Source organism: Epinephelus moara, chromosome 18 (genome assembly GCF_006386435.1).
Source record: "Epinephelus moara isolate mb chromosome 18, YSFRI_EMoa_1.0, whole genome shotgun sequence".
Classification (NCBI taxonomy): Eukaryota; Metazoa; Chordata; class Actinopteri; order Perciformes; family Serranidae; genus Epinephelus; species Epinephelus moara.
In genome coordinates, this window is record NC_065523.1 from 6,854,405 (window position 1) to 6,865,665 (window position 11,261).

The 11,261-nt window shown below is 36.3% G+C and overlaps 1 protein-coding gene across 2 annotated transcripts in view; it reads left to right on the top strand.

Moving 5' to 3' along the window:
- pdxdc1 (pyridoxal-dependent decarboxylase domain containing 1) overlaps nt 1-9,301 on the top strand; it is a 47,153-nt gene extending 37,852 nt beyond the window's left edge. For both annotated transcript variants that reach the window (XM_050068680.1, XM_050068681.1), the window contains exon 23: nt 914-9,301. In XM_050068680.1, the coding sequence (XP_049924637.1) occupies nt 914-1,200 (287 nt within the window). In that variant the 3' untranslated portion in view covers nt 1,201-9,301. The remainder of the gene's footprint in view (nt 1-913) is intronic.
- Nucleotides 9,302-11,261: the final 1,960 nt, after the last annotated feature.

The following is an 11,261-nucleotide window of genomic DNA, read 5'->3' on the forward strand; positions in this document are numbered from 1 at the left end:
CAAAAAATCCACTTGGACTTAAAGATGAACTGATTAGAATGTGGTGGTCAAATGTCACTGTAACGTTACAAAATATGTTCTTGGTCATAGCTCAAATATTCATACACCAATTATGTGATGACATTTTATATTCAAAAGGTCAAAGGTCAACTTCACTGTGACATCATAATGTTTGACAAAAACACTTCACTGGCTATTATTCAACGTCATTTCTCAGGAAAAGAAGGGAGGACATTTGGTCAGACACTGAATTGGTGACACTAATCTAGTCTTTTGTGCTGCGGGTTGAAGATGTGTGTAAAGCATGTATGTTTTAGAATATGTAGTGTTTTTGCAGCAACATCCATAGATGAAGCATTATCTACTGTCATGGCTACATATGAGTCTGGACAGACATGGATGTAAACTGTAACTGCAACTTGACTGGTTTGTGAAGGCATACAACCACAAGGCAGTTATTCTAGCTTCTTGTCCATTTCTGTCTTCAGAAATGTTTTCCCCCACTACTGCTTCTAGTTACTTTGTTAATGTTCGACAGATGCAGGTTGATGTCCGATTTTCTTTGAAGACAGACAGGATATAGGGTATGCAGATCCCAAAAAACTTGTACAGGTGCTGGATCAACATGTCAAAATAAGTCAGGAATCAGATACTAGATCTGCAAACTGTATTAAAAGCTCCCAGGAATTTGAACTGTGCAACATTTCAATCTAACCGAGGTCTTCGTCAGGCATTGTTAAACAATTTGACAATTTAGTGTAATTTGTATCTTTGGAGAGCATGGAGGATAGTCGTTTTTTTCTGCACAGTTCAAGGTCTTTGTTACCAGTGACACTCATAGAATTGTGGGTATCTGTGGAAAATGACATCACACTCACTGTGTGTACTTCCCGTTTTGATGTTATCCTCTCAGGTCAGAGGTTATTCCGGCGCTCAGGGGTGGGCTCTGACTCTTTTAGTGAAACCAGCTCCATTGGACAAGCTGAGGAGACAACCAGGGACGGGAGCAGCACTCAAAGTGGTAGCATCCACCCACCCACCTCTCCACCCGTACCTAAAGAGGACTCTCACACTGCTTGTGATGTCACACCAGAGAAAATCCAGGAATCCTCTGTGCAGGAGCACTCACAGGTCGAGGATCAAGTGGCGTCAGAGGAGAGGCAGCCTGAAGGCCCAGAGGTGGAGCAGAGTGAGAGATAGGATGACTCTCTCTACAGGTGTCCTCCAACCGTCCTCCAAATGGTACCAGTCTAACAGATGTTAAAAAGAAAGGTGTTATTACATTAAGAATCTAACTTTTCCAATTTTGAAGGGAAACCGATTGAGAGCTAGACTGGGCTGTTTGTCTCTGTCACAGTTAATGGCAAAGTCCACCCTGGATTCTTTTACTGTGATGCTCAGTTCAGTGCATTCTAGTTATTTAGTGATAGTGTTCTAATATAATGCCTGTTGCTGCAGCAGTCTGATAAATATGTTTTCCAACAATTTTCAGATTTGCCTTTTGACCACTCCAAAACTGGACATGAGAGGGTTGCTCTCATTCCACAGTGTACTGGTATACATAAAACATATGTCTGGGGGAAAAAAATAAGCACATCTGCCTCTTATGTGCTGAATTCTCATGGTATCATTTTTTTCTGTACATTTATGAAAAATGTTCTGCTATCAAACTCCTCTGTAGCTGCACTCAAAATATCTTGACAGATCATGTCCAGAGGTGGGTAGAGGAACCAAAAACTGTAATTGAGTAAAAGTACTGTTACGTTGCAACAACAAGGACTCAAGTAGAAGTAAAAGTAGTAGTAGAGTTAGAGTATTAAAGTACTTACTGAAAAAACGACTTGAGTAGTGAGCAACTTAAAGGAGCACTTCACCCACCATGTGACCATTTGTATAGCAATTACTCACCGCATGTTATGTTGAATTCTTGAAAACAACTGTATTTTTATCTCATGCCTCCTCTGTGAATGGAGAATCTAAAAAAGTTGAACATTCTTCATGAATTGAAGTCACTGGGGATCACGTTTAACAAAAGCAAAACTGTATCACAACATTTGTGTATAAACTCTCACACAACCCATATAATCCCATACTCATTTATCCAGTTGTATGCTCAGTACATCCTAAACACATGCATTTTCACTAAAACGTTACAATATCATACACTTTCACCTATGAGTAGTGGGCTCTGAGCGTGCCTAAGCATGCACGTGCTTATGAAATCCGCTTGAGCAAAGTTTAGATGACTTTGCCGTGCATGAGACTATCTGTATTGACGTAGGGGTGGGCGATGTATTAATTATAGTCGTTGTATCTCTGCTTGTTCCACGTGGGATGTAGACAGTGACCATATTGTGAACATTGGGTATAAATTTCTTGTCATTTTTTTAAGCCATTGGCATGACACTCGCTTCCAAAAAAAGAAAACTAAAGGCTCACAAACATGTTTCGTCATGTTTTGCCCACCCAGACCCATTTCCGGCAGGGATAGTGTGTGAGCAGGCAAGGCATGTATTTTTGTAACTGCAGGACTCCAGACTATTTAGTCATGTTTTGTGACCTTGGAGCACCAGGGTAACTTGCAGATATTATTAATACATGAACTCAAGAGCTGTTACTTTGTGTTCCGCTTACGTTTAATGGCACTGAGTTAACAGTTTAACTTCTAACAAATTTAATGATAGTGTGTTAGCAGGCAAGGTGTGTATTTTTGTATCTGCAGGGCTCCAGGCCACGATTGTTAAGTCACATTTTACAACCATGGAGCACCAGTGCGACTTGCAAAATGTATCACTGTATGAACTGGAGGGCAGTTTGTTTGTTTCCAACTCGCAGTGAACAAATCCTCGTGTTTAATGGCACCACGTTAATGGTTTAACTTTCTTCTAACTTTTAACAATAACTCTTGACCAGAAGCTTCAAGTTCACAACCAAAACATCAACACTTTGGCTCAAGATGAGTCGGGTGTTTCAAAATAAAAGCACCAGTGGTTCTCCTTTGATTTATTAAATTATAAGAATACTTTATTTAATGTTATTATAATAGTACCTTATTTCACTTTATTGTAACAGTAGCTACTTTAATTAACTTCAGAGTACAGTAGATTAGAGGGGATTTAAAAAAAGGTAAAAAAAAATATAGATATAGATATAGATATATGTGTGTGTGTGTGTGTGTGTGTGTGTGTGTGTGTGTGTGTGTGTGTGTGTGTGTGTGTGTGTGTGTTTGTATCGCAATAAAGCTTAAAAATATTGCAATATTATTTGTAGGCCATATCCCCCAGCCATAATACTAATGTTTTTTTAAATCATAATTTTTAGTAAAAATGCATGTGTTTGGGAATGGATAAATGTGACTTGCATTATACTGCGTGAGTTGTGTGAGAGTTTGTAAAAGGATGTTTTGATGTAGTTTGCTGTAGTTAAATGTGGAACCAATGACTTCAATTCATGAAGAATATATATATATATATTTTTTTTGATTCTCCGTTCACCATTGAAGCATGCGAGAAAAACTGTTTTCTTATTGATTTTAAGGCAACACACGGTGAGTAATTAATATAATAGTCATTTTGTGGGTGAAGTATTTCTTTAAGAAATTTTAAAAAAGGAAAAACCTCGGCACATTACTGTCTTTTTCCGGTAGTCTTTCATCTGTTGTGGATTTGACTGGAAATATTTTAACCACAGATGGTCTTCCTCAGGTAAAAGTGAAAAAGTGGACTAACAACTGTATTGATTTATGATGAAATGACAATTCATCATCTCCTGATTAGATAACCTGCCACATACACCAGGACAATATTCCTGGTCTGTATCTCTCAAATGGGTAATGGAGTAAATGTAACTACTCACCTCTGGTCATATCATCTCTGACTGGCCCTGTATTCACAGGTATAACAGGAGTTAAACGACTGATTGAAGTGTTTTAGGGTGGATTTTTCCTTTAAAGGTAGGCTGGACAAGAGTTTTCAGAGTGACATTCAGCCCAGCTCTGTGTTTTTACACTGATCTATTCGGGGTGTCTTGTTGGATTAGAGCGGAGGAGGAGCCAGTAACACACAGAATTACTTTAAGAGTATGTAAAGAGAAATATGATTGGTTCAGGATCAGAGTCCCCGTCTAATCATCACCTCAACACTGAACTGGAAATACAGCAGCCTGATATTAAAGCAATGAGTCTCACTGAAATCCAAATTCCTTACTGTAAATAGTCCACACAGATGTCATTTATCTAACCCATGAAATTACTAACTGATTATTTATAATAAAATAAATCTGTATAGAAGGAGTAGAGTATCATAATATATTTGATTTTTAAAAAAGCCTACTGATAGTAGCAATCTCTTGCTTTCGGCCTCTACACACTACGGTTAAGTTTGCACTGAAAGAACTCTTAAACAAAGAATGAAGTCTGAAGATTTTGAGACAAAAATCACTTTTTTAACTTCATGAGAAATAGTCACAATATTGCAAAAATAAATTGTATTATTGTACAGTTATGAGATCATTTCACACAAGTAGTTAAATTACAAAAAATACCCTTTGGAACTAAGAAAAATGCTAAGTGCTTGGTAATCATTTGAGATTGAATTGTAATTTTATGAGAACAAAATTATTATTATGTGAATATTTAATTAATGAGTTATGTAGAATAGATCTTTTACCACTGTACACATATAAAGTTACTATTTTTCCTTTGTGTTTTGACTACATTCATTTCCCTACGAGTATACAATGTACAGTACAGTACAGTATACAGCTCTGGTGTTTTAAAATAGAGGTGGACAGACTGTTCTCTGTTTACTACGACTGAGTAATGAAATATACATTTTAGGCTTGGGCAGTGTCTATTTTTTCATACCCTCATACCATCCTTGACACTTTATCTGGATATACGGTATATGATGGTATTTGTGTTAAAGACAAAAATGTGAAAGCTAAGCTAGTGGTGATAGAGGTCATTGTGGCATGTATGTCATTGTCTGAGCTAGCCTACAATGCTTTGTTATTAATATGTGATTACCCTACTTAGACAGGTTTTGATGGGTTTAAATAGTTATAACCCATAGAATAATGAATAGATAGGAAATAAGCGTCCTTCTTGCTGGAGGACCCAATGATACTTGTTGCCATAGCAGATAACGACACATTATTGGTGTCAACGCAGATGATGTGTTGGATAAAATCTTGCGGTTAAGAAACTGCTTTTGTAGTTGGAAAAACAAGATAAAGATACATTTGGTAATACTCCCAAACAGGAGCAGAAGCATTTCTCTTTTTTACTCATCCTGTAACGTTATCCCCACCACTTGCAATTGCCATCTTTCTCAGCTTAGCTGTCAGATCCACTGGTAGAGACTGACCTCTTGTGGTACATACTGTGTAGTCCAATCATTCCCTTCACTACAGCATCACTGTAGTAGTTTAGTAGTAAGGGGAGCATCTGCATTTTTGAAGGTATTGAAAGTCATACCTTTGGGATGTCTAAATACCTTGATACCACCCAAGCCTAATACGTTTATTTCACAACAAATTTATTCTCATTTCAAGTATTTTCCTAGGAATTAGGACTTTGCTCCAATAAGATCGTGTCCTTTTCCAGTAAAATTACATCTTTATTTTGATAGTGTGAGGACCCCCTCTCCAAATACTGTGACTTTATTCTCAAAATTTCAAAATAGTGTTCTAACAATGGCTCTAATACTCCATTTTACAATATAAACTCCAGCCACAGCTCCATGTATCAAAATCAGATTCCCTTTATTATTGCAAATGCAGCTGAGATCAGAGTAATGTTAAGGTTTTATGTGAATGTATTTTATTTTGTCAGTAATGCAGCTTGAGCAAAAGTGAGCTGTCACAGAGGACTGTTGCCTCACAGGCACTTAAACTGTAGGAATATTTCTGTCTTGCCAAATACATCCTGCCAGACATCTGTCCAAGTAAATCCCGTCCTGATTACTATTCAAACATTTTCCAACTGCCATAATAGAGGGCCAACTGGATGATTTTGTTTGTTTGTTCAGTTTGTTTTGTTTGCTTATTTGTTCTTGTTTGTGTGTTGTTGTTTTTTTGTCTTTTCTTTGTCAATTGTGGAAGCAAATAAGAAACAAAAGTATTTGAATTTTAACAGCCACTGAATACTTAAAATTTAAGCACCACTTAATTCATAGCATTGAAATATTTCCTTTGAAACCATGTATCTGAATTTTCTGTTTGGAATTCACCTTCCTAGAAATTAAACTGTTTTTTTATTTGCAATTTCAGAAGCTGAATATGAATACTTTTTTCAATGTTCACAAATTCAGAACCAAAAATTCAAGTTTCAGAATTTTCAAAAAAGTTCAACTTACATTGCCCAAATTTAGATCTAAGAAGTCAAGTTGAAAAAAATTTAGATAGAATGTCGATTAATCAAAACATTCAGGCTCAAATGTCTATCCTCTCCTGGGTAACTTAGATGTTGCTATTTCAATTTTTTTACAACCTGAATTTGACTAGTTGAATTTGAGCAACCTGAATCTATTTTTTGTAACTCTTCTGAACATATGTAACTTTTGAACATATATACGTATATATATACACGTGTGTATATATATATATATATATATATATATATTCAAATTCAGCTTTTGAAATTGCAAATCAAGAAATATATGATAACATATAAATAACATAATTAACATTTAATATATCTTAATTTCAAAGAGGTGAATTTGGAACAAATAAATTTAGATACATGGTTTTCAATGCTATGAATTCCGTGCTGTCTAAATTTTATTATCAAATATTCTGTAGCTATTAAAACTCAGTTACTAACAGTGTGTGTCTTTTTTGCTTCCGTAACAATTAAGTTGATTCTGCTGGGCTTGGAAATTCACTCAGCCAACGTTGAGGTCCATCTTTTGCCCCTGTTCCCTTGATGTCTTTTGGGACTAATAATGGCAGATAGCACAGGCCGATGATGAGCATGTTGTTTGCATTTTTTAAATGTCTCTTGAAAGGATTTCTGTGTGCAGAAGTTCACAAAGTTCAAACAGTTCTCACACCATCAGTGAGCTAAATGAATCGGGCAGCTTTCAAGAACAGTTTATCATGGTTTGAGATGTTCATGTCCTGCATTCCTTTTGCAATCTGTTTCACATGTGTGAACATTATTATCCAGTGTGTCTACCATACCAGGACAGACATTTTTAGGGTAGATCTTAAAGGACCCTATACACGGTGTGGTTTTGGTCATCCCAGATGAAAGTCAGTCAGTTGTGAGAGAAATGTGGTAAAATCTGTGGATGTCAGTCTAAACTGTGGTCCCAGATTTCACAGTGAGGCACCTCCACCCACAACTGCTACACAAGTTTTCAAAGACAGCCTGCTTCAAACTGACCTGCCCAGTCCTGACATCACACTGTAACTGCTCGTAAACATGCCCTCAAAACTGATATTATGACTGGTTGTGACCAATATTGCATTAGACCAGGGGTAGGCAACTTGCAACTCCAAAGCCACATGTGGCTTTTTAGCCCCTCTCCAATGGCTCTCTGTGGCATGGACAGAAATGAAAGTGAATAACGCTTGTTTTAATTGTCATTTATCATTGTTAAAAGCCTAAAGTGATTCTTATTCTTTAATTATAAAAATGTGTAGCCTATACACTGAATTAAAAATGTTTTAAAGGTCCAGTGTGTAGGATTTAGGGGAATATATCAGCAGAAATCGAATACAATATAATAATTATGTTGTCTTTTGTGCATAATCACCTGAAAAAAAAGAATCGTTGTGTTTTTGTCCCCCCTAGTCACTGTAGTTAGCAGTCCCTCCACAATGAGCAGTATTGGAAAAACACTGTTTTTTATGTGAAGATTCTTTATTTAGTGTGTTACTGGTTGAAATCACTGGTAAAGGGAAGAAGAGACCTCTGCGGATAATTCTTCTCCCGGTAAAAACCTCTTGAATGTTTGGATCAGAAATAAGGTGAGCACACATTAGGAGGCACTGGGCGAACGGCCAGTTTGCAACGTGCCAAATAGCGTAGGAGAAACACTGATTTATAATGTTAAACTGCTTTATTCAGTGTATTTACTGGTTTTAATCACCTGGTCGTTTGTTTTAGAGAGGAAGGGACCTCAGTGGATAATTCGGCTCCCAGTGAAAACATCCTGAACAATGAACACTAAAGGAATTCTAACTGGGAGAAGTTTCAGCTGGTTGCAATCTGCAATTCTCACCACTAGATGCCACTAAAACTTACACACTGGTCCTTCAACATCTTGTCAACTAAAATGTGCGCCGCACCATCTTACACAGTGTGACACATAACACACCTGTGAGATCACTGTAATGCCACCTTGTCTAGACGCCTTAATGTCTCACTGAAAGTGTTGGAAATTTCTTCAAGCTTTATTTTGGCAAAGAAACCATGGGAGTAGCAGGAAATGGAAGTGTGTTATGAGTTCACACTTGATATAAGGCTGCAATGGGAACTCCTCTGAACATGGAAAGTTCTGTCACCTGATAGTAAGCATTTTGATGCAACTTTACACAACAGGATTGACAGTTTCTCATTAGTGAGGGATTCTCATTCATTTTACGCCTTTTGGAACTGAATGGAAGCGAATAAGTCTCAATAGGTTTGGCACAATGGTTTAAAATTTGTATTCATGGAGGTGCCTGAATGTAAAAACTAAATATTAAAACAATGAGAAATGCCAAAACCCAACCTTTAGCACTGGTGGAACATTTACCATAAAGAGTTGTAAAATGTGGGTGACATACAGTGCTTTGATAAGGAAATAACAGTGAGAATGAAGATTACAAAAGAATCTATTTCAGCGTTATTGCACTTGTTCTGTAGATAATTTCTTTACTACTGTTCTTTATTTCTTTCATGGTGTAAATGAAGCAGAATGGTGTTGATGATTATTTCTGTTATGTGATTATAATGCAAAGCTAAATCAATAACTTTATAACCCTATAAGAACATGTTTGATGAAGAACTTTTGATTTGTGAAATGTCCTGGACCGTCCTGCCTCTGTCACTGTCTGAATGATTGATTGTATTTGATAAGCAGAATCTTTACTCTTGAATCTTTTCTACTATTAGTTTAAAGTGCAGAAACGCTTTGACATTTTGTGTAAATTCTGTCTCTTAACAGAATAAATTCAAAGTTTTCTAGTCTTAATGTGAGGCCACAGCTTTCTGTGGATCAGTTATAATTCTAAAAATACCTCCCTATCTGATTTGAAGTCTTCCTTTGTACTGCTGGGCATTGGTCATTAAATGCAACTGGCATGTTTGTGGTTCAGTTGGTCAGTCTACATTCTTAATTACATCTGCAATTGTATGTGAGCCCTAGATATCTGAAAGCAGAGCAATAAATGAAAGAAAACAAGAAAACAAAAGCAATTTCAGGCTTTAGTTACAATGAGCACATTTGCAGACATTTACATGACTTTGACACAAGTCAGACTGGAGTCACAAATTTGATGACTTTAGACTCAACAAAATAAAAAAAATGATTTTCAACTGGACTTAAACACAAATAACCCATGACTTCACTTGGACTTGAGCCTTTTGACTTGAAAATACTTGATACCTTCCCCCAAACCTTAAGATTAAACAGTATGTTATTTGAAAAGTGTGCCACAAATCAGTCCTTTTCCTGATGCAACAAACATTAACGCTATGCATTCCCTGCAAATTGACATTTAATTTCCCTAATCCACTATGTCTGATCCAATCTGACAGCATCCAGTCAAAGTGCAGTAGAGAACCATGAAGAAATGACATTACTGAGTGCCAGTTGGGAAAAAAATGATACCAAAGATAATTTTGGTTGCATAGAAAAGCTATGCTGTGGTAAACAAAAAACAAATTGCAGTATGCAAAACATGCAGGTCAAACATTACAGATGAAGATGCAACAACTTCAAACCTGTTTCCGAGAAAAAAAAACTTTTAAAGGGATTCATCTTTCTTTTCTGTTTTTTTTAAGTCTACTTTATCATTTCATTGTTATTGACTATTTTAGGACTTGAAAATCAATGACATCTTTTATGCACAGGCAGTAAGTCATGGATTGCATGATATTGTAGATATGTTGCTTTTATTGAGTTGCCTTTATCTAAAATAGGCAAATAACTAACCATAATATTACAATTAATAATGAATAATAATGTCACTCTTCAGATACTGCTTATCTAAAAGCAGAGTTGTGTCCTTTGAATTTGAAGTTTATGCCTTCGGGGACTTTTTTTAATGAATAGGCCATTTCCTCTGGTTGAACTGGTGATTTGGACTGCTTTAATGCCTGAGGGCATGTTCAAAACCACAAAATATTTTGATATGATTCCTGTTATGTAACCTATATAATGACTTGTGTTCCATTTCATCAGATACGATTATCCCAGGGGTATATATCATCATGAGGACATTGAACCAATACACTGTTGTATGCTTATTCATTAATTCTCTCAGTGTAGTTTGTATGTTGTATTACAAAGCTGTGATATACCTCTTGTGCCCGAAAGTGACATGCATTAGTTGATAAAATGAAAAAGGAATTTAAAGGGAATGGCTTTAGATAGTGATGGAGGTTGGTCTGATACAAAACAAAATATAATTTTATTAAATAATGAACCCAGTAAGTTGCATTGTTATCATTTTCCTTATTACTTCTCAGTAATGGCAAATATTTTAACAATTTTATTGTTGTTGTTACAATTAGTGAAATGACTGTTCCTTATTTATGAGAGGAGAGGGGCTGGTGCACAACAGGGGAGGCACCTCAAAGAATTTTTTAATCACTAGGGAGAGGGGTAGTTTTTAGGATTTGGCTTACTGGAGGGACATTCAATCTTAAATGGTTGTAATTTATATTTATTTTAAATACCCTCAAAACCCTAAAAAACACAGGCTGGTTTTAAAGGCATGTTTTTCTCGAAAAAGTCAAATCACACCATTTATCATCAACTGTGAAATGTGATTATTTATGGTGGAGGGAGGGTCATGCATTTTTCCCCGGTCACTCAGGGAGGTTCAAGGAAAAATATGTGTAGCTCCGGGGAGGTTCATTATACATGTATAAAAAATTAGGCCACATCGCAGCCACCTTCATACACTGACAAGTAAAATACAGTCCCTTAGTGAGAGAATTAAGTTTTCTTGATGAGCATCTACAACAAAACGAATCTGCGGTTTCTGTGTTGAAAAGGACAGAAACTACTGACGTAAACTGTCTCTTTCTAGTCTTTGGAGAATGT